Raw genomic sequence first — 25,228 nt, 5'->3', positions numbered from 1 at the left:
ACCTGATGGGGAGTTTTGCCCTCTTCACCTCCCTACCTTCACTTTGAGAATCACTATATATCTTCACAATTTAAAAAAAAATCACAAGCAGCTGTACTTAACATTTACCAAGAATCAACTTTTAGAATTTTAAGGAAGGAGGTATGGGAGCCAATAAAGATAAATGTGTGCATGCACATAAAAGTCCAAGGAAACAGTCGCATTAAAAAAAGTACAGCCACGGAAGGGAACAGGTTAGATGCAGAAAAAAAGAGGAATTTATTTTCTCTCAATTGAAAAAAAAATATACAAGACTTCTGCACTAAAAACTATAAAACACTACTGAGAGAATGTGAAGAAGACTAATTGAATGAAGAGATAGTCCATGTTCATGGATTAGATAATTCAATAATATTAAGGTATCAGTTCTTTCCAAATTGATCTATAGATTCAATGTAATTCCAACCAAAATCCCAATAATTTTTATAGAAATTGACATGTAGATTCTAAAATTTATAAGGAAATGCAAAGAACCTAGAATAGCCAAAATAATGAAAAAAGAATAATGTTGGAGGATTCAGGCTATTTAAAATCAAGACTTGCTATAAAGCTACATAATTAAGCTAGTGTGGTACTAGAGAAAGGATAGAAGGTCCAGAAATTGGCTCATATCTATATAATCAATTGATTTTCAACCAAGGATCCAGTTTAATTCAACGGGGAAAGGAAAGACTTTTAAACAAGTGGTACTGAACTGCTGGATACTTCTATGGAAAAAGATGGACTTTAATTTTTACCTCACTCCACACACAGACATTAATTTGACGTGGACCACAGATTTAATACAAATGTTAGAACCACAGAGCTTTTAGAAGAATACAGAATATCTTTGAGACTGTACAGTAAAGGGCTAACTAAGCGGGCCTGGACTGCCCAAATCCTGCACACTCCAAAGTTGTTTAGGACTGGCCCTCAAGGGGCAACTGGGAGATAACCTCTAGCCCTTGGAATATCCTGCCTGATAAAAGTGTCTTTGTAGACCTGGGGCCTTGAGCCACAGCAAAGTTTATGCTAACAATCAGATTTATGGTAAAAGTCTGTTTTTGTTCAACCTGGGCCCCTGCCACAGTATATCAGTCTGACCTCTGGAGGGAACTGGAGATGGAGTAGCTAATGTTAGTCACATGGTTGCTTCATGACTACATGACTGACCTCTAATAACAAACCTTGGGGTCACCAAGTCCTGCGTGAGCTTCCCTGGTTGGTGACACTTCACATGTGTTGCCCTACATGGTTCCCAGGAGATTTAAGCACTCCACTGGGAGTGGACACCTGGAAAGTTGTACCTGGTTTCTCTTAGACTGTGAGTGAAAAATGTTGCCTGTCATATCAGTAAACAAAGGATGCTGTAGCCATCAAGCCATCACATTATAGCCTCCCCAATGGTGAGCCCTGAGGAAACTCAGGATGGAAACCAAATGCCCATCATCTAGCAGTCAACTGCTGCAGCCACCCCGACGGTGCACCCTGAGGAGACCCTGGATGAGAAAGCACAGGATGCTGGCCCCAGGTAGCTGAGGTGCATATCAAAGCAATGATTTCAGTGAACCCAGACTCTTGCATCTTCCCATACATAGAAAAGCGCTACGTTCTTTAACGTGAGATGTCTGGTTTTCTTTAATTAACAGTAAACTTTTGATGTTCCGACTACCTGGTATTTGTTGCAAAAACTACTGTATATCCTGGCTCCCCCCTTGCCTCTTCAGAGCAGTCCCTCAGAGTGATCTGAGAGTCCTGTCTCCCTGGCTGGAAGACCTCAGAAAGTCCGCCGAATAAAACATAACCCTCAGCTTTTAGGCTGTGCATTTTTTCAGTCGACAACACCAACCTTTTTCCCTTCCTGATTCTAATCTATATTCTTTTGCCACAGTACACTATAAACATGAGTCTATCAGCTTTTCTGAGTTCTGTGAGTCCTTCTAGTGAACCATCGAAGCCGAGCGTGGTCTTAAGGACCCTCAACAATGAAGACTAAGGTGAGTCTTAGATAGGAGATTTCTTCAATAGGAAAATAAAATGCACTAGCCATAGAAGAAAAAAACTGGTAAAAGAAACTTCACTGAAATAATAATTTTCTGCTCATCAAAAGATATCACTAAGAAAATGAACAGGCAAGCCACATACTGGGGGAGGATAATATTTGCAGTACATTTATCTGACAAAGACTCCTATCCAGAATATATAAAGAATTCTTACAAATCAAGAACAAAAAGACAAACAACCCATTAAACACAGGCAAACTACCTGGACAGTTCACAAAAGAAGATATACAAATCACCAATATGCTATGAAAAGATGCCCAGGAAAATGCAAATTAAAACACAATGAGATACCATTTTCACACCAACTAGAATAGATAAAATCAGAAAGACTGACAGTAGCGAATGTTGGCAAAGATGAACAGCAGTTAGAACCCCCATATATTCCTGATGAGAGTGGAAAAAGGTAAAATTACTTTGTAAAACAGTTTGTAGTTTCTTATATAGTTAAACATAGATCTATCCATTAGGACAATTGAATTTCTAAGTGTTTACCCAAGGGAAAGATAAACACCAAAACCAAAAACAAACAAAAACATCAAAACAGCTGTACAAGAATGCTCTTAGCAGTCTTGTTCATAACACCCCAAATCTGGAAATAACCCAGTATCTATCAACAAGAGAATAGATAAACAACTTGTGATACATCGTATAGTGGAATACAACTCAACAGTCTAAAGGAAGAAACTACTGATACATGCAACAACACGCATGAATTGCAAAAACATTATTCTGAATGAGAAAAGCTAGACCAAAAAGAGTGCATACTGTGTGGCTCTGTTTATGGGAAGCTCAAGAAAAGGCAAAACTAATATAAGGTAATAGAAATCAGACAGTGGTTGCCTTGGGATGAAGGGTTGGCATTGACCGTAAAGGGACACGAGGGAATTCTCGGGTGAAAGAAATGTTCACTCCAGATGTATTGTTTTAGATGGTGGTTACAGGGGGTATACACAGCTGTCAAAACTCATCAGACTGAACACTTAAGATCTGTGTTTTGTGTACAAATCACACTTACATTTTTTAAAACAGGAGAAAGATTTATTTACTCTGCCCTAAACAGGAGATAGTGTTACCAATTTACCTAAATTGGTTAGGAATTAACAACTCTCTTTGATACAAGAGAAAGGGCATTTCAGACATAGAAGTGTTTATAGCACAAACTCTTATTTGAGCACAAAAATATCAAAAAATTACATTTATATAGAAATCAGTGTCCTTTAAAATTCTGATTAGCCAGTTAACTACTAATGAACTATAACCATGGACTTCTTGGCTTCATGCCTTGGGAAATATCATTAGCATATTATTTCTTTACCATATTTTAGCAATAAAATACTTCTGAGTAAATATAATAAAGCCTACTTTAAAAATTCTTGTGGACCATATAAAATGGAAATTGGCCAGAAGAATTTTACAATGCCTTTTAGGTATTCAAAACAGTATTTATTTATTCAGTCATTAAACTAAGTACACACTGAATACCAGAAACAGTGCCAGGTACTGTGCTAGGCCCTGACAATATGAAGATTCTAGGATTCAGTCCCTGACATCCATATGGTTACTCTATAAATGAGGCTAGAAAGCATTCAATCATTTCACCAGTATTTGAATGTGTTCTCTGTGCCAGGTACTGAGGAAAGAGTAATGACAGAGGCAGATGTGGTCCCTGTTCTCACAAAGCTCAAATTCTAGCATAAGATGACAACCGGTAGAAGAATTCCTGAGCTTCCTGGGATCATGCACTTTCTAGGACATTCTTGTTAGGCCAGGTCCTGAGAAGAACACTCCTAAGCTGAGGCAGATCCTGATCCCAAGGAGAGATGGAAAATTATTGGCCATCAGGCATTCTTGGGGTAAAAATGGACCGGACGCCATCACTACTTCGTCACCTGGAGCCCAGCTGAGGAATGTGGAGAACATCTTCAAAGCCCAGCGAACACGCTTATTAGAATCATCTTTCCCTGGTTTCCTGCTGGATCCCATGCAGGGATCCTGACAAGGGGCCTTTTGTAGAGGGTCTACCTGCCAGAATTCTAATTCTGGAATCTTTCATTATTGGTATCAGTTAAGTTGTTTAAGCTCTGACACAAGGCAGAGGAAAGCTGGGAATATTAGCACAGAGAATGCTATTGCTGATCTGGTGAGTGGGCAGATCAGGAACTGAGGTTGGTTTCTTCCATCTCTACCAAGGCCTCATTTAATCAAGCAAAATATCTAACTTTGGTGATATGAAATTGCTTAAGCAAGTTAAAAGACCTATAGTTGTGGAGTCTGTAAAAAGGCACCACTAGATAAAGTGACACGTGGCCTTGAGTCACTGCTGACAGCTCAGGTGTGATTATTTCATCACCTCTGAAGAGCAGATAAAAACTACACTTTCTGAGAAATTGTGTTGTGTCATTTTCAAAACAGAAAGTCCATGAATGTTCTGGAATAAAGAAGGTATGAGATTCTACTCTTACTATAAGAGGTTGCAGTATTTAAAAACTATGAAATTCTGTTCCATGACTTCTCAATTGGGCATTTCAGTGGTCATAGATTCCTGAGTAAATTAGATGGGTCTTTCTGAAGACCGGTCACAATTTAGATGTGCTTTTTTTTTTTTTTTTTAATATATATAGCAGCAATTTATGGTTATTTAAGGACAAAATTGGAGCAGGATTTGAGTGTTAAATTATTGTTCTGAGCGCAAATATTGAATGAATAAGAAAATGTCAATTCCCATTTTTAAAGAGAAATTTGCAAGTAAGTAAAATCAGAGCACAGTGAATATTACCCACACACGTAATGGAAAATCTACCACTAAAATACCTAGGCACTTGCGTTTAAAGACTTAATTATAGCAATCCATGGTAAAGCAGAGAAGAGAAATCAGGCTTCTTGATTTCTAGAGATATTCTTATCTCAAAATCACATGTCATCTCTGCATCCTCATCCCTCATTTGGATAAGCAACACAAATAGAAGTCCATTGCCATAGACGTAGCAAGTATTAGCTCCCTGCTTTCCAGGTGTCTGCCTGCCTCTTGTCTGTCCTCTGCTAACTGATCACTGCTCGGGGTTCCCCCATGAGGATATATATTCCCTCTAGACCATCCCCACTACCTGTCTCGCTGCTCAATGACAGTCCCAATGCATTAACTCTTTTTTTTTTTTTTTTTTTAACATCTTTATTGAAGTATAATTGCCTTACAATGGTGTGTTAGCTTCTGCTTTATAACAAAGTGAATCAGTTATACATATACAATATGTTCCCATTTCTCTTCCCTCTTGCATCTCCCTCCCTCCCACCCTCCCCATCCCATCCCTCTAGATGGTCACAAAGCACCGAGCTGATCTCCCTGTGCTATGCGGCTGCTTCCCACTAGTTATCTATTTTACATTTGGTAGTGTATATATGTCCATGACACTCTCTTACCCTGTCACATCTCACCCCACCCCCTCCCCATATCCTCAAGTCCATTCTCTAGTAGGTCTGTGTCTTTATTCCCGTCTTGCCACTAGGTTCTTCATGGCCTTTTTTTTTTTTTTTTTTTTTTTTCCCCTTAGATTCCGTATATATGTGTTAGCATACTGTATTTGTTTTTCTCTTTCTGACTTACTTCACTCTGTATGACAGACTCTAACTCCATCCACCTCATTACAAATACCTCCATTTCATTTCTTTTTATGGCTGAGTAATGGATAAAGAAGATGTGGCACATATATACAATGGAATATTACTCAGCCATTAACTCTTTAATAGCCTCTCTACAGCTAAGAAAGTAGTTGCAAGGCTAATTATGGCTGAAGGGTCCAGCCTGGTAAAAGCATCTTAGGCATTAAATAGCTAAAGGGGGACTTTCCCAAGGGTTTTGCAGCTACAATAGTTTCTGATCATGGATAAAGTAGTGGCACGATAAACAAACCTCTGGGGAATAATGTGGTAGTTATAAGGGCTACAGACAGAATTGGGAGTACTATTTGGCAAGACTACCAAGCTTGTCTCAACTTACACTCCCTATATTGGTGACTAAGGATATCCATGCACCTTCACCGGTGCTAGCTTGCCCATTCATTCATTCATTCAAAACCACTTTATTGAGGTATAATGGACATACAACGGCTGTACCTATTTAATGTGTACAACTTGATAAGTTTGGAGATAAGTACACATCTGTGAAACTATCACCACAATCTATGCCATAAACCTATCCATCACCCCCAAAAGTTTCCTCACACCCTCTTTATCACTACTATTTTTATTTATTTTATTTTTTGTGATAAGAACACTTAAGATCTACTCGCTTAGCAAATTTTAAGTACACAATATAGTATTATTAACTATGGGCCTAGGCCGTACAGTAGATCGTGATGATTTATTCATCTCTGCCTCGTTTATTTTTAATTTGCTAATTTGAAAGGTGAAAAACGGTGCTTCATAGGTGTTTTAATTAATTATGCATTTCTTTGATTAATTATGAGTTTGAACAGCTTTTTAAATGTTTATTTGCTGTTTGCAATCCTTCTTTCATTGAGTGCCTACTATATTCTAGGCACTATTTTAGGTGCTGAGGATACGACAGTTAACAAGACAAACATGCAGAGTTTACATTTCAATGCAAGAAACAAACTATAAAAACAAACCAAAAAGCTGAATACAATTTTTGAATAAAAAACTAAAAATACCATTTCAGCTATTTAAAAAAAAACCCACAAAAACAATAACAAAGCAAATTAAAGGGACAGAGTGAAGTGGTCCATTATTTTAGACAGGGCAGTCGAAGAGAGGTTCTCTGAAGAGACGATATTTGAACACAGACTGAGCAGTAAGTGTGCCATGTGGATTCTTGGGGAAGAACCCAGACACGGGGAAAAGCAAGCTCAAAGCTCCTGAAGTGGGAACTTGTTCGAGAGCTGGAGGGATGGTAAGCAGTCTGGTGTGGCTGGAGTCCAGTGAACAAGAGAGCAGGGTGGTGGGGCTGGAGAGACAGGAGCCGGATCATGTAGGGCCTGCCTTGCAGACCACTGAAAAGGCTTTGGATTTGACCCCAAATGTTTTGGGAAGCCACGGAAGGGCTCTGAGCAGAAGAGTGATATGATCGGACTTGCACAGGGAGATGAGTTAGGAGACCGTGGGGGTGAAATGGGCAAGGCCACGTGACTTGGTGCCACCACTGCAGAGAGAGGAAAGTGGCTTAGTTCAGGATATAGTCTGAACAGGAGTTGCTGATGCACTTGATGTGTGATGTCAGAGAAAAAGAAGAGTTAAAGGCAATTCTAAGGCTTGATCAACTGGGTCATGACATTCATTGTGATGCAGAATCACTGGGGGAACAACAGGTGTGTGGAGGTGGAATCAAGAGTTTAGTTTGGAGCATGTGAGTCTGGAGTTCAAGGGAAGAGGTCAGACGGAAGATATAAGTGAAGGACCCTTTAGTCATAAATGGAATGTAAAGCAATGAACCTGGGCTGAGATCCTCTGGGCAGAGAAGAGTATGGCAGGAGATGTGATGGCCCCTGAAACAGATCTTGTGTTTCTTACTGAACTGTGTAAGTTTCTATACATTAATGATATTATTGTTTGCCAGTCATTTATACTACAAATATTTTACCAATTTTCTGTTTCCTTTTTGATTCAGTTTATTTTGTTTTTGACATCTACTTAAAAACAGTTGTGTAGTAAAATCCACCAGTCCTTCCCTTTGTGATTTCTTCCATTACTTTTAAGGCTAAAAAGTCTAGTAACTAGAGGTCAGATAGACATTTGTGTTTTATTTCTATGTTTGCTTGTTTGAGTGAACTTTGATTAGCTCAGAGTTTATTTTGGTCTGTGTTAAGTTTATAAGTTGATACCTTTTCAAAAGATTTGTCAAGTTTCCCAGTACCATCTCTGAACTCTTTCTTTCCTCATTTACTGGTCTGTGATGTCTTCACACATGACACTTTATTTGGTTCAGTTTCAATTTCAAGCTTTGAAATTGCAACAGTGATGAAGAGAAATCTGCCTTGCATCCTTACGTTACTTTGTATAAGAATCTCAATGTGCTTACAAGGAAATACATAAAACAGAACCAACATTTTTGAGAAGAAAAATGCTGGGACAGAAAGCTCAATGGAAGAAAGATAAAACATGAAGGGGGAAAAGGAAAGGGTACAGTCTATTTCCTTTTTTGAAAAAAAAAAAGTAGATTTTGAAAAATGTAAAAATAGAATCATGTATACATACAACAAATACTGAGTAACCTCCCCACACCAGCCAGGATTATTCCAGGTGCCCTCAAGTAGTGAGTAAGACAAGGGATCTGCCTGCAGGGGGCTTGACTTCAGTGGGGAGGTTGGGGAGACAGATGATACATATGTCTATGGCTTCTGTGTGTAAAGAATGCTATGAAAATAAGATGGGGGCAACGGGGTAGAGAGTGACCAAGGGAGGTGAAGACAAAAGGGAGGTCAAGAGAGGCTTGTGTGAACATACGGATTGCTAACAGGCACATAAAAAGATGCTCCTCATTGCTAATTATTAGAGAAATGCAAATCAAAACTAAAATGAGGTACCACTTCACACCAGTCAGAACGGCCATCATCAAAAAGTCTACAAATATCAAATGTTGGAGAGGATGTGGAGGAAAGGGAACCCTCTTGCACTGTTGGTGGGAATGTAAATTGATACAGCCACTATGGAGAACAGTATGGAGGTTCCTCAAAAAACTAAAAATAGAGCTACCATATGATTCTGCAATCCCACTCCTGGGCATATATCCAGACAAAACTATGATTCGAAAAGATACATGCACCCCTATGTTCATAGCAGCATGATTTACAATATCCAAGACATGGAAACAACCTAAATGTCCATCGACAGATGAATGGAAAAAGAAGATATTAAGTCAGAAATAGAAAGACAAATACCATATGATATCACTTATATATGGAATCTAAAATATGACACAAATGAACCTATCTACAAAACAGAAACAGACTGACAGACATAGAGAACAGACTTGTGGTTGCCAAGGGGGAGCGGAGAAGGGAGGGATGGAGTGGGAGTTTGGGATTAGCACACACAAACTATTATACAGAGAACGGATAAACAAGGTCTTACCGTATGGCACAGGGAACTATATGCAATATCCTGTGATAAACCATAATGGAAGAGAAATGTAGGTATATGTATAACTGAATCACTTTGCTGTACAGCAGAAATTAACACAACATTGTAAATCAACTATATGTCAATAAAATTAAAAAAAAAAAACTGTGAGAAGAGAGACAGGCTTGACTTGTGTGAGATATTTGTGCTGAGCCATAAATTATGAAGCTGAAAAGGAAGAGGGGAGGCAGGAGGAGAACAGGGAAGCACTATGGCCCCAAGCAAGCTCAAGCAAGAGGGAAGAGAAGGGGAGGGAGGAGGAGATGAGGTCACTAGGGGAGGGGCAAGGGAAGAAGACTGGATTATGCAAGGTATTAGGAAGCCTTTGGAGGTTCAAGTGGGAGTGTGATCTAATCTGCTGGAAACTGAGAGTTTACAGGCTGTCCTGTGAAAACTAACCTGGGGGAGGTGGTGGGCAAGGGGTGCAGGGTGGATATTAGGGGAGAGAAGAAGGAACTCCAGCTAGAAAGATCTTGTATGAAGAAAGTACCTAAAATATACTTTTTAAAAAACATATCAAAACTAAATACTTGACAGGGAGGAAATACAAGTGATTAGACTGTAAGATTCCTGAGGGCTAGGATTTTTGTCTGGTTTGTTCACTATCTCCAATGCCTAGAATACTGAGAGTCTGGCACTCAAGAAAAATTTGTTAAATTAAATGAACAAAGTGACTATAGGCAAAAACCTTTTATTTGTGAACCAAGAATCAGATGAAATGAACAAACAGAAAAGAGCTTCACAGAAGCCTCATGGGCTACAGAACTGGTCTCATAATTACATAGCCCTTCAAAACATGAGACAGACTTCAATCAAGGATGGGTAATTTAAAAATAACATTACACTAAGAGTTCAAAATGCAAGTTTAAATTTAGCTGCTTTCTTATAAAATCCTTCTCACCCCTCAGACGATGAGTTTCGATGTGTCAGGAATTATGTCTTTTTTAAAAACTCTCCAAGTAAGAGCAGAACACATCATGTATGTGTACTCCAACCATGCATATTTAGGTTGTTGGAATTCTGCTGAAGAAAAGCTAGCACATAGGCAAAATGCTTAAGGAAGAAAATTCGGACAACTTGCAGCATTTATCATGACTAACATTTTAGTCTACCAGAGTAAACTTTGAAATTATGTTCTAATTTGAGATGGTTCTGGTTTGATGAGTTAACTCTTGAGACATCTGAGTATAGTATTATGAAAGAACAAAACTGTTCATCAACCCTTTATGCCAGTGTTAATTTCTTTTAAAAGTAGGATTTTAATGTTTTTTTATTCCTACAGTGACCCTTAAAATTTCTATGTATGTAATCACAAATGCACACACAAGATGCATTTATAAGCTTATTGTGTAGTTCTAAAGACAGTTGGGAAACCCAATTTTAATTTTGTTACTGAAATAATTTAAACATATATTATAGAACTGCTTCTTTTCAATCAACAGCAAGGATCTAGAAAGAGATTGCACAAGCAGGCACAATTTATTCAGGTTTATTAGTGTTAGAAAAACAAAGTTGCCGTACTTCAATCTGTAACAAGTACTATTACATTTATTTAATTTTTCATCTTACCACTGACATCAACATATATTCTTTGCTCATGCCTTAAAAATAAACTCAGATAATTTATTTTACAAAGATTCATTACATGCATTAACCATTGGTATACTCAAATCTGGGAAATTATTTTCAGCAAATGTGTAAAATTTCCTGACGATCTCCAAGAATATCTTAGTGACTTATAACTTTCATCAGAGAAAGAGGACTTACCGGCTTTTATTCATGAGGTCTGCTCCTCGGGCTTTGTAATAATCTAAATTTGGATGGAATTGATAAGTCACTGGTCTTGGATTTCTCTATAGAAAAAAAAAGCGGTAAATTAAAATGTATAAAGCTATTTAAATTATACATTAACACATAAAAGAATGAAACAATTGTTTTTATATTCTTTCAGGAAAAAATACGTATAATAATGAAGTTTAATAATTAATGTGCTTGGGTTTTTTTGTTTTTTTAATTTGGCTGCACCTCATGGCTTGTGGGATCTTAATTCCCTGACCAGGAATTAAACCTGGGCCACAGCAGTGAAAGTGCCAAGACCTAACCACTGGACAGCCAGGGAACTCCCTGTATTTTGTTTGTTTGTTTGTTTGTTTGTTTTTATTGTTGAAGTTTTGCCTTAACTGATCTTAGCCTGATTAAACACTGAAATTGTTTTAATACATTTTGTTTTTACCTGTCTCATAGTTCACATAGATTTATTCCTTTCATTAGATTTCTTTCTGATAATTTTGACCATTCTCAATACACCTTTCCAAAATACAATCAGACAAAATTTCAACAAAACTGAAATATTATATGAGATTAACACCAGCATAATCTATGCCTAAGGCCTAGGAGACACAAAGTGTCAAGAAAGCTGCATTTTGAAGAAGAGCAAAACTCAGTTTTTGATAACCAAAGTGTTATATATGCCCACTAGATGGCACACCAAGTCTTTCTTCTCCTAAAATGAATGCGTTATTTCAGAATTCAGCAATTCTTTTGAAGTTTGCAGTTTCTATGTCATCTACTCTTATATACGAGTTTAATAAGTGCCCAGGTAGTGGAAATACAAAAGCAAACTGACCAATGCACATTTTCATAAAAGCAGCAATACACTGTACTTTCTGGCATTTAGGATTATTTATAAACTTGCAGAAATGTCCTTGAATCATAGGTTGGGTGTGTCTATTTAAATAGGTTGCTATTATTTAATATGTCTATTATTTAAAAGTATCAAGTCCCTCAGGCAAATAAAAATTAATCAAATACACTTCCAGTTTATAAAAATGTAACACGTTAATAGCATAACTTAAATGAATACCACCATCTCTGAAAGGTTAAATTATATATATTTTTCATTAGTTTTTAAAAACTTATAAGTAAATGTGTTCCAATGTTTACCCGAACATATAACTCAAGTTAATAATTAGGACTTTGAACCAGAGCATGCCCTGTCCTTTGAGAGATCTAACTAGACATAAAAAGGCTGCATTTTATCTTAATAGAAAATTACCAATATGCTTTGATATCAGTCCTTGGAGACATAATCCCAAGGCACGAATAAACTTGCATGTAGGCGGGGGTATATAATTGCTAAGGTTAAATAGTTTGAAATTCATCAAGCTAACAAGCTGCATCTTAAGGCCATGATGGACCTTTTCTTTTTCTGCTGAAAAGAGAATATTTACAGAGCTCAACCCTTTCATATCTCTTCCAAGTCAGCCGTAATCATCTGACAAAAATGACAATCCCTTGATTTAGCTCCAGCTACTACTCCACTGGTTTGGTATTCAACACAGTTCTACAATAATCAAATCTGAATTGCCTTGATGAAGATAACTGATGCTTCCATGACTACCATACTATTAAGTCTAACAGTGCAACTTCTAGCTCTCTAGGAATTACATAGGTTTCCTCTTGGTAGCTGATGACAACCTGGACCCAAGCATAACGGGAAAAAGAAATAGAGGTCAAAGCCACTGGCAGACTGACAGTGCATTCATGATTTATTTTAAAAATTAACTTTCGTAGGACTATCACTCATAACCAATTTTGTTCTTTATTCTCAGTACCTGGAAACATTTTGTTTTCGCTACTATAAAAGGCTTTTCTTCTCTGACTTTCAACAAATTAATAAAGGATTATGTTCCTTTCTGCTAGAAAACAATGAAAGAAGGGAATGCATGGAGCAATTTCTTGAAACATCTTTATAAAGAAATGACAAGCAATTCAAGACACGAAGTGCTGATCTATCTAAGCACTTAAAGCCATTATTAGGAATAATGATCTAACTTGAACATATGAATGAGGCTCAAGTATTGCTTTCACTGAGGCCTATTTAAATTCCTAGGAGACTTACTAGTATGAAAAGGAGAGGCGGTTTAAAGTGCCGCTGTACTGGGGTGGAAAAAAAAGAATCAAAAGATGATGTTGAAAAATAGTATTTGAAATGTAAGAAAATAAAACCAGAAGTTATAGTTGAAAGTCATTCAATAGGGTTTTCTATCTGAGAAGGTGATACTGTTACTAAAACAGAAGTAAGTGTACACATGAATGGTCTAGACCAGCACTGTCCAACAGAAATGTAACGTGGGTCACAAATGCAAGCTTCATATGTAATTTAAAATGTTCTAGCAACCACAATAAAAAAAAAAAGAGAAAAAAGGAGTGAAAGTAAATGTAATAATATTTTGTTTCATTTGGTATATCTAAAATGTTGTCATTTTAACATGTAATCAATATAAAAAATAGAGATATTTTACATGCTTTCTTTTGTACAAAGTGTTTGAAATCTAGTATATATTTTACACTGAGAGCACATCTCAGTTTGGACCAGCCACACTTCAGGTGCTCAATGGCCACCTGTGGCTGTAGCTACTAATGTCTGATATGTCTGTAAACCAACATGTGGCTATAGAAATCAACAGGTATAGACACTTATTCAAAAAGGGCACATACTTTTATACATTAAGATTCAGTACTGACAGTTCTTTAATTCACCTATAATTCTTCTTTTTTAATTAAGTTAGTTTAGTCTCTTCTGAATAAGGTTTTAAAAAGTCAAGAAATTTTGGAGCAATATCTTCTCACACAACTATGTACCAAAATGATAGCAATGGTTTCCTTAGCGAGATGAGATTAAATGAGCAGCATTCTAACCTCATGCAATTGAAACATTTTAAAAGTAATATTTGCCTTTCTTACTTTAAAGGATTTTTTTCCAAATAAAATTTAACAGAAATATAACAGTTTTGATTTCTATTTTTTTATAGATCTGGAATTTCCTCTAAAATGTAAGAGCCACTAGAATTCTACACATATAAAACTCTGTATGTAAGAAAGACCAGACCCAATGACAGTTGTAAGTTCCCATTGTGTAGGACATGTGATGTGGACAACTTTAAAAGTATGTCTTTGCAAAGGACTGGAACAATTAGTAATTATTTTAAACCCACTTTCACACAGTCAGGATTTCAAATATTATAAGCTTTTCCAAGCCAATGTGCATTTAAAAAAAAAAAAAAAAAGCAAAAACAAAAACAACCAAAAAACCCACTTCTTTTATTTGGGGAAATTTTTCTTCAGAAGAAAAAATGGTAATTATACCCTAACTTATATTGGTCTGTGTACAGAGGAATACCAATTATGTTTCATGACCTGAGAAGTTTACATAACTATACATGAAAATGCAGAAATCACAAATTCAATCCACCCTGGGTTTACCATGCCTTTCCTAGACCAACCTGGATGGACTTGAAATAAATCTTCCACAAGACTGCAGCTAATTAACTTCCCAAGTACCACTCCATCCTTCTCTGTTAACAAGCTGTTGGAGCTCTTCTTAAGGCTTTCTCTTCAGCATGTTACTTTATGGTAATAGAAGTAGAATGCTGAAACTTCCACCTGTGGCACAGATAGGCTGAAATCTGGGGAGGCAGCTTAGAGCCTTGTGGACAAAATGACTGACAGAAGCAGGATAGATAATAGTAGAAACAAGTGTCCTAGAGGGAACTATATGGAAAAAAAACAAACCAAACCAAACTCGTGTGGTACTTCTGAATTTTCAAAATGCTTTGGTTAATTTGGCATGATCAAATCAGTTTACAAGTAGTGCTTAAATGACAGCAATCAATGTTAGGGACAAAACTGATTGAAACCTAACCCCTCCGTTATAGTTAACATTCTTCACTTCTGAGGTCTATATTATACGATAGTAAGCTGTGCCTTAATGTAATTTCAGGTAAAACACTCTGTCCCTTACTGAGTGGACAGCTTTGATGGTGGACAACTGCCCTCTGCTCTACTCTGTAATAGAAGTCCTTCCCTGCCACCCCTACCCGCACAGTAATATTTCAGGACTTTAAGTTCAAACTCACTTTGCTACGGTAATGTACAGAAATATTTAAATGCTAACCCACACTAAGTACAACTAACCACAAGAAGTACAATTAACCACAAGATGAAATGTGACAATTTTCCTTGTTCTGAGCCTGGTGAAATCAAACTCATCCAACAAAGGTCATCACAAATAGTACTTTCTAGACTGATCCCCTAACTCCGGTCCCTCACCTGAGGATGATAATCTCCTTTTGCATTGTTAATGGAAACTCCAGAAGGAAAAGAGTCTGAGGTACTCATCCTACTTGGAACAACACATCGCCTGCCTTTCAAAGGGCTGGCTATTTGTAAACATATGTAGAACTGAACGGAGCAAAAGAGAAGAAATTCCAGTGATCCCTGTTCTAATTTATGAATGTACCAGCAGGAGGTAAAGAAGAGTTAAAGTGTTATGTTAGAAACAAAGGGACTAAGGTAGACCTAACATCTGCTTTAGAGGCACAGGTTGCCTGGCAGGGGAGGCCAGGGATCCCGAGTCAGGGAGGTTCAAGTCCAGAGCCCACCCCACCCACTCCTGGCTGGGAGGGAGTCAGTTTACCCTCCGGCTCCGGTTTCCTCATCTGTAACATAACGGAAAGGATTAAACGGGGCAATGAACATTAAGTGTGGCACAGTGCTGGGCACTTCGTAAAAACTCAATAAAACGGAAGCTATAATTACCTTCTGATACCACTGAGCACGGATAAATGGAACTTTGACAGCAGATCTGACAGCTTGACGACTTAAAATCCATGATAACAAACAGGTAGAGAAAACAGTGTTTCATCCTTCTGATAACCATATATAAACTTAGGGCAGATTTTACCAAACATTCCATTTTTTTAAAAAGTAAAAACACATATTTAGGAAAATATATCATGCACATTGGACCTCATTTGTGGGGAGAAAAGCTGTCTTATTTCTCAGAACAGGAGTACGTACATACATACAATTTTTTAAAAATTGTAAAACCACATACTATTAATGCACAGTTGTTTGCCAGCTAATGAGGTTACAGTAATTAAAGTGATTTCCTACAATATGTCCAAATTATTATTTCTATAGTTTATTGGTTACAATTTTTACATTAAACTGATAAAGTTCCTGTAGCACTTGTTTAATAGAAAAGGTTAATTTATATTTACAATATAAATGCAATGTCTGTTCGGCATGAAGAAAATATTTGACACATGAAGAATTACTTAGTTTGCTTTCCCCTAATATCTTGCTACCAACTCTTAATTTTTAGCGTGCCAGATTAGGGGAAGAATAAGGCTCAGAAGGAGAACAGCACTGTAAAAAATACCTCGAACGTTTCCCTTTGATGAAAAATGAGACTCTTATTTTAGTGAATATGTTATTGCCTCAATGCTGGGGGAAAAGCAACCGCCATTAGAAAAACGAATTGCTCAGCTGTTTATAAGCAAAAAGCTCTGGGGGAATTTCTCAGGACCCCAAAGGCAAAGCATTACAGGGTTATGCAAACATATGTTGCAGGTGTTTTAGGGGAGACAGGTGGGCAAACCTCAGCCCTGGAAGAGGAGTTAGTTTAATACGCTGTAGCTGAAACGAGGTAACCTAAATGCATCCAAGTGCAGGGCTGCCATGGCACCAGTGAACCAGAGAGCTGCAGAGCAAAAGCTCTGCCTAAAATAATTATCTTGTTAGTGCCAAGCAAACAGCATTTTTTCCTTCTTGTAGTTTTACAGAAAACAAACACTGCCAATTACTTTTTCTTTTTCTTTTTTTCCCCCAACTAAAGGTATTTTAAACCTGGAACAAAGAACAGCCTGAAATAGTGATAATTATCCAAAAAAGATAAGGATGAAGTATTGTTGCCTTCATTTAAACAAATATTCCTAAGGAGACAGTTTGTTGTAATATCCCCTCTTTGGTTCACTAGGCAACATTAGATTTATCACAATTCTCCTAAAGCCTAAGATATTTCTATATTAAAATGCTAATTTTGTCTTTTCTTTTGCCTGTAATTAAAGCTGGGGAGATTTGTGATCTGATATTCACTGATTGCTAGAGGGTCCACAAAGGTCTCAACATTTCTGTTTCTTATTGCTACATACTGCCCTCTTCATTAAAATTAGATAGAGTAACACAGTGGATCAAAAAGGCAGCCATTATAATCCTAAATGCTCACAAAATTCCCTTAAAAATATATATATAAATAAGTGGCATTATCTAGATATTGCTGTCAAACCTAGATTTGTATTTTATTTCTTTCATCATTTATCTAGGAGTTGATTTTCTTTTTATATTATGTGCTATTGAGACAGTACTGATTTTACTGTATGTATTTATGTGTAATAGTATATTGAGCCATACCTGCCTTATATAAACCACTTTTTTTTTTTAAGAACCCATGCCATGAATTAAATGCCAAATGCTTTGCATAAAATAACTTCACAAAACATCAGATTTGGAAAAACAAAATCTAGTTTGTTTTTTTTTTTTTTACAATATTACAAAATCTAAAACGTGATACCACATAGACCTTCATCAAAAAAAAAAAAAAAAGAAAACAAATCTTTTTAACAAGGTTGTAAATGAGAATTTCACTTCAGTACCAGATTAAAATGACCTCTGGTTTATATACTAATAGTTCCTATGTCTTTTGATAGGAAATATATATTACAGATACTAGGTATTAAGAATCTTAGCGCATTTGACAGAAAAATTTAAGTAATTTCAATCTATGAATCTACAGATTAAAACAAAACAGAAAAAAAGAGAGAATTTAAAAGACCTTAAAAATAAAAAGGAAGCAAAAATTGTTAATTGGTAAAGACACAGACAAAACCTCTGAACCCATGCCAGCCTCATTTTACATACTGAATAAGCCCAATTCCCTAAAGTGACATCCACATCTATACCCTGGCAAGCCGAGATCTCAGATGGCAGAGAAGCATTTTAAACCACCTGTGCGTTATGCTCGGCTGTAGCTTCATACAATAAATAGACACCAAAAGAGAAATAAAATTTTTTCCTTTTTCTAATGTATTTACATTTTGAATTTAGCATGCAGGAAGATGACAGATTAACATGCCCCCCCCCAAAAATATATATATATATATAAGTAAATATGGAAAGCAGTTCATGTTTACACATTTTCTTTGTTACTAATCCTGGGCCTCAAAATATTCCTTTTAGGTAGTTGGTGAGCTCTGTTCAGGGAAACTTCCTTGAGTATGAGCAGAGTGGGGGAGGAGGAGCCTTACTTCAATGGTTTAGGGACAACTGGAAACCCATTTATCTTTTCCTAAGACTGAAGGTTCCCAACCTTCAATGATATAAAGCAAAAAAGGAAAGAGGGAATCTCAAAAAAAAAAAAAAAAAAAGAATCCTAAATATTCCATTTTGGGAAAGAGACTTAAGAAACTAAAATCTCAGATATAAAAATTACCATCATCAATTTTTATTTTTAGAAATGTTAAAATAATTTTAAACAATTATCATCAAAATAGAAGCTACTTACAAAATGGTTTTAGGAGTTTTGAACCCTCAAGAATAAGTCTATGTGACCCCATAGGACTGAGAACCCTGGTTTGAGAAATTTTACCCCATCTTCTTCCTTTTCGTGACCTGCTACTGTAATTGCCAAGGCAACAAAAGCTGAGCTCCTGCACTGAGGTCTGGTAAAAGAAAGCCTTGCACAGTCACACTTCTCATGCAATATTGGGAGTAACTTCAATGATAAAACATCTTGCAATTAAAAATTCTATTATATAAATACCCTTTTACTAAGGTCATTCACTTACACTCTATCTTTTCTGATACTTTTTAGGATAACCATGAAGTATTTATACTGAACTTTGAAATGACCAAGGGAAGAGAGAAATTAGAAAGCAAACATAGGGCTTCCCTGGTGGCGCAGTGGTAAAGAATCTGCCTGCCAATGCAGGGGACACAGGTTCGATCCCTGGTCCGGGAAGATCCCACATGCTGCGGAGCAACTAAGCCCGTGCACCACAACTACTGAGCCTGCGCTCTAGAGCCCGCGAGCCACAACTAAATCCCGCGTGCCTAGAGCCCGTGCTCCGCAACGAGAGAAGCCACCGCAATGAGAAGCCCGTGCACTGCAACGAAGAGTAGCCCCTGTTCACCACAACTAGAGAAAGCCCGCGCACAGCAACGAAGACCCAATGCAGCCAAAAATAAAATAAATAAATAAAATAAAAAAGAAAGCAAACATAAACTATAACACACAGATAAGAGTTTTATTTTCCTGAGTGAGACCAATCTCTACTTGAGAAAGTGTGTCAAGTTAGACCCAGAAACCACGGAGAAAAGTCCCTGTGGATGGACTCTTGCTTTCTTGATTGTTTCATTCTAGATTTCATTGTCATTATAAAAAAGAACACTGACACCAGGTGTGAATTTCTCTACAGAGCGGATAATGTCATAAAGTATTCTCTTTTTAGTCAATACCTTTTGATAGAGCTCAGCCTTAAAAGCGAAGCCCCCCTCAAATATCTAGTGATTATTAATAGGGACTTCCCTGGTGGTCCAGTGGTTAAGACTCCAAACTCCCAATGCAGGGGGCCTGGGTTTGATCCCCGGTCAGGGAACTATCAATAGATCCCATATGCTGCAACTAAAAGATCCCGCATGCCACAACTAAAGACCCCGCGTGCCGCAACTGAGACCCAGCACAGCCAAAAAAAAAAAAAAAAAAAAAAAAAAAAAAATCTAGTGATATTAATTGGTGCACCATTTGCAGGCTGCTCACATAATATCTATCCTAGGGGTTCTTAATCGTTTTTGTGCCATGACTACTCTGCTTTCTGGTGAAGACTTTGGTCTCCTTTTCAGAATAATGTTTTTAAATACATAAAATAGAATACATAGGATTATAAAGGAAAACAATTATACTGAAATACAGTAATTGAAGTACTGAACAAATTTATAACACAGTAAAATGTGCCTTTTTATTAATGTATTAAATAAGATATATGCCTGGTCTAATCATGACTACAATTTAGAAGCACTGATGAATATAAATGGTATTTCAAGATATCTTCATCCACTGTAATATGATATAAAATATCTGTGTTGCTATCAGTGAAAAGGTTTCAGGTGCTCCAAATACTACTGTCCTTTGTTGTCTTCATCCATTTTTCAAGGAAATATTAATATAAATTTTCTGATACTTTCAGGATAACAGTGAAGTATTTACACTGAACTTTGAAATGTTCAAGTGAAGAGAGAAATCAGAAAGCAAACATAAATTATAACACACAGATGAGAGTTTTATTTTCCTGAGTGAGACCAATCTCTACTTGAGAAAGTGTGTCAAGTTAGACCCAGAAACCACCGAGAAGAGTCGGTGGTTAAATATTAAATTTTAGTAAGGGCTTAGTGCAAATAAAGACGTAAATTTTTCTCATACAAATTCTTAGACTCCCCCCGAATTCTATCCACAGACCATTTGGGGGCCTTTTCTCAGAAACCTGAAAGGTGGTTTCGGATAACAACTTTCCTCTTGGGAACGTGGAGCTTTATGGGAACGTGGAGTTTTATGGGTACTACTGGGTTAGTTTATTAACTCTCCTGCTAAATAAATGTGTACAGGGGTGATAGTCAAAATAGAAAGCAAGCGCTAGAGGGAAGGCAGCTAGCAATCAGGGCTGTTAGGGAGTCAGGAGGAGACAGTGGAGAGCCCCAGCCGTGCTAGGCTTTAACCCTGCAGATGCCGGATTTCTTTACCTACTGATAGAGAAGGGTTTCAATATTTTAGCAACTGGCATAGCTGTTAACACCAGATGGATGCTGGTCCTAGACGGAAAGAATGTTTGGGAGTGGGGTAAGGTTTAGATGTACAGGTTTTGCTCTGGACAGCATCCAGTGCCTTAGCCGAATGAATGAGAAGTGAGGCCAGGTGGGGGAAGAGGGTGAGGACGGTGGGGGAATGCTCTCACTGAGTGCAGTTACAGTGAAGCAAGCTGTCTACTTCCGGAGAGCCCACTCTTTCTGCGCTACCTTCTTTGGGATGGTCTCCATCACTGGGGGGCAGCTGATGGCAGTCACATTTGCAGACGGGGTGCTCCTTAAGTGGGCCTGTCCACTCACCACTTTTTTTTTTTTTTTGAGGGAGCTGAACTTTCTTAGTCTGTAGGCAGAAATGCTGCAAGAAGACAACTCTCTTCTGAGATCATTTTTCTGAAGAATCGAAGCATTAAGTAGGGGTCCAAGATCCCCTTCAATGGAAAACTGAAGCAGTGAGAAGAAATAGTACTGCGTACAACTTGGTAGTGATTCAGAAAGTAGAATGAGAAGGTCTTCAGTAATCATCCCATCTAGGTTAAGGGGAATCTTTGGAGGCCTTTTCCAGCAGTTATTCTGTGTGGAAGTACAGAGTTCTTATTTCCCGATGGACACTGCATTTAAAACGCCTTTGAGAGAGATGACATATTAAATGAAAGAGGAAAAAGTACCACATAGAACAACATACAAAGCGTAGTTCTTTTTATGTAAATATTTTTTAAAAAGAAATAGTTTCCAGAAATTGACAAAGATGATCTTAAAATTCATATGGAAGTGTAAGCAACTCAGAATAGCTTACTACAAAGCTGATTTCAAAACTTACTACAAAGCTACAGCAGTCAAGACAGTATGGTACTAGCATTAGGGGCAGACATATAGATCAATGGATTACAACTGAGAGTCCAGAAATAAACCCTCACATTTATGGTTAATTAATTTTTGACAAAGGGGCAAGACAATTCGATGGAGGAAAGAACGTTTTCTCCAACAAACACAATTGATGTCCAAATGGAAAAGAATGAATTTGTACCCCTATCTCACACCCCACACAAAATCAACTCAAAGTGGATCACAGACCTAAATGGAAGAGCTGAAACTATCAAACTTTTAGAAGGAAACTCAGGAGTAGATCTTTGTGATCTTGCATTAGGCAATGATTTCTTAGGTATGACACCAAAAGTATAAGGGATAAAAGAAAACATTGATAAGTTAGGCTTCATCAAAATTAAAAACATTTGTGCTTCAAAGGACACCATTAAGAAAGTGAAAAGATGATCTACAAATGAGAGAAAATGTTTGCAAATCGTATGTCAGATAAGAATTTTGTATCTAGAATACACTAAGAGCTCTTACAAACCTTTAATAAAATGACAACCCAATAAAAAGTGGACAAAGGATCCAAAGAGCCATTTCCCCCCAAAAAAATGTACAAATGACCTATAAGCACATGCAAAGATATTCAACATAATTAAGTCATCAGGGAAATGCAAATCAAAACCACAATGAGATACCATTTCATACCCCTTCGAACTGCTATATTAAAAAGGACAACAAGTGTTGGCAGGCAGGTTGAGAAATTTGAACTGTCCTTCATACATTGCTGGTGGGAATGTAAAATGGTGCAGCCACTTTGCAAAACAGTTTTTGACAGTTCCTCAAAATGTTGAATGTAGAGTTACCATATGACCAAGCAACTCCACTGCTAGGTAGATATCCAGGAGAAATAAAAACATATGTCCAGGGACTTCCCTGGTGGCACAGCAGTTAAGAATCTGCCTGCCAATGCAGGGGACACGGGTTCAAGCCCTGGTCTGGGAAGATCCCACATGCCGCGGAGCAACTGGGCCCGTGAGCCACAATTACTGAGCCTGCGCGTCTGGAGCCTGTGCCCCCGCAATAAGAGAGGCCGCGACAGTGAGAGGCCTGCGCACCGCGATGAAGAGTGGCCCCTGCTTGCCACAACTAGAGAAAGCCCTCGCACAGAAACGAAGACCCAACACAGCCATAAATAAATAAATAAATAAATTTTTAAAAAAACAAAAAAAACAAAAAAAACCCTAAAAAAACCCTGCTAAGCCTTCATGTCTGGTATTAACATTTCAGACCACTTCTTAGAACCCTAGACCCAGGACATGACACATCTGGGGCTGGGCAAGTTCCACCGTCCTGCCTCCCCAGTGACTCCTGTAGCGAGATCACACTGCTGCATGACCAGGACCCTCACTGTGGTTCAGACCTGTCTTAATTTTTCCCTTGACTATATCAAGTCTCCAATCTCATGCCCCTCTGATCTGTACATATAATGCCACCAGAATCACCTAAAAATATACGCCTGATTTTTTTTTACTTCCCTTCCTTAGTTCTGAATCAAGTCTCAGTTGCCAATCAAATAAAGTTGCAATTCTTAGCATGACATTCAAGGACCTCCATGATTCGGGCCCTAAAACACTTCTCATATCACCGACCATGTACCCCATGTTTCACTCACCACAATCTATGGGCATTCCCCAAATCTCCAGACTTTAGGTAAACTGTTCTCTCAGGTTAGAGCTGTCTACACACTGTTTTGTGCTTTCTGGAATCCTTCTCATTCTTAGTCAAATACGCCTCCTGTGTGAAGCCTTTTGTGAATTTCCACATCACTCCAACGCCTCCATTCCAACAGCGTGCTAATTTTAAGTTAATTTTGCATCTACTCCACCTTGCCTTGCATGATGGTTACTTGTATACATGTCTGTCTTGTACATACAGTGTAAGTTCCCCGAGGGCTGAGTCACGTCCAGATCTCCCGTCGTATCCTCTCTGTCTCTTGCAAAGTGTCTGGTACATGGTATGTGCTCAGTGATGATCTATGAACTACGTAAACCGAAGAGCTCGCCAGAGTCTGGCCTTTAAGAAAGAGCTGCAGAGAACTAGGGTGAAGATCCATCTGACCTGCACGTCCGCATGACTAATGGAAGGCTCAGAGAGAAGCCCACACAAGTCCTGTCCTCAGTGTGAGGCCAAAGATGCTGCCATTACACCCATGTTAGAAAGAAGCTCCAAAAAGGCTACCTGGCAGTGAGTGTGATCTCATGCCGCTCCCAAAGTTTCTCTGGATGAACAGAATCCTAACTCACTGAGTCCAACGGCATGATCACAATTCAGGTCACAAAAATGGAAAGAAGTCCAGTCAGCAGACAGCAGAGTGGACACGAGTTGGCCATGACTACCTGACCACACCCGTTTGGTGGGTTATTTCACAAAGGAGCAGCTGGCTGAGTGGCTGTGGATGGCACCCTGCTTTATAAAGAAAAACACAGGCAATATAATTAACTTTTCCTAATTGAGTTGAATTCCTTGCAGCCAGTAGGTTGTCTGACTGTTTTGTTTTGTTTTTGTGGTGTGATATTGTCTTTGTTTGTCTGGGTCTTCATAGGAGTTTTACTAGGAAATTGAGAATCTGGATGTCATTTTAAAACCAAGAGGTGCTATTTAAGCTGGATGGCAAAGGAGGTTGTGAAGCTGCCAATAGGAGAGGGGCAGAAACAGCAATCCATGTAGAAGGAAGACAACCTAGAGCTGGGGTGAAGACACTATGGAAAGAAACATTCTTCTGTCTCTATCCATCCATCCAGCCAGCCACCCATCCACGAATCCTTCTATCCAAATACCTCCTATGTGTCAGGCGCCGTGCTAGATACCAGCAGTAAAATGGTGACATAATAGTTATGACTCTACCCTTAAAGAGCTGGAGGATGAGACAATGAAATAATTACACACATCAATGTAAGACCGTGCCTGTGCCGAGTGCTTAGAAAAGGAAGTATAGGGTGCTGTGGAAGTGCAGAATGGAGTGATTTTATTTCATCAGAGAGATCAGGGAGGACTTCCCAGAGGAAGTGACAATGAACAGCAATCCGAAAGAAGAGGGATTGTCAACTATGTTTGAGTCGTGGGGGAGGGTTACAGAGAGCAGCAGTGCAGCAGTGAGGAAAATTCTTGTCATTCTTGGAGCTCTCAACAGCCTTGAAAATGTGACTTCTTTTTCTAGACAGCACTATTTAATGATCAATGATGTCTAGAACCTTCAAACCTTATCTGTCTATACACCTACATTAAAAAGCAGTAGATAATTTTATTTTTATTTTTTAAAAGGTTAGCATTTATTTATTTATGGCCACTCAGTGTGGCCTGTAGGATCTTAGTTCCCCAACCAGGGATCAAACCCGGGGCTCCCCTGCAGTGGAAGCACGGGGTCCTAACCACTGGACCGCCAGGGAATTCCCAATAATTTGTAAAAAATCAACAAATAACAATATAGCAAATTATTCAGGGAGGGG

General features: G+C 38.0%; 1 protein-coding gene across 19 annotated transcripts in view; it reads right to left on the bottom strand.

The window, feature by feature from the left end:
* TBC1D5 (TBC1 domain family member 5) overlaps positions 1–25,228 on the bottom strand; it is a 535,839-nt gene that overhangs the window by 79,337 nt on the left and 431,274 nt on the right. For all 19 annotated transcript variants that reach the window (XM_082459259.1, XM_082459266.1, XM_082459256.1 and 16 more), the window contains one exon: positions 10,980–11,065. In XM_082459259.1, the coding sequence (XP_082315385.1) occupies positions 10,980–11,065 (86 nt within the window). The remainder of the gene's footprint in view (positions 1–10,979; positions 11,066–25,228) is intronic.

This window comes from Balaenoptera physalus, assembly GCF_965194825.1.
Source record: "Balaenoptera physalus genome assembly, chromosome: 4".
NCBI classification, from domain to species: Eukaryota; Metazoa; Chordata; class Mammalia; order Artiodactyla; family Balaenopteridae; genus Balaenoptera; species Balaenoptera physalus.
The sequence above is the reverse complement of the archived record's forward strand: the minus strand, read 5'-3'. Positions and strand labels throughout refer to the sequence as shown.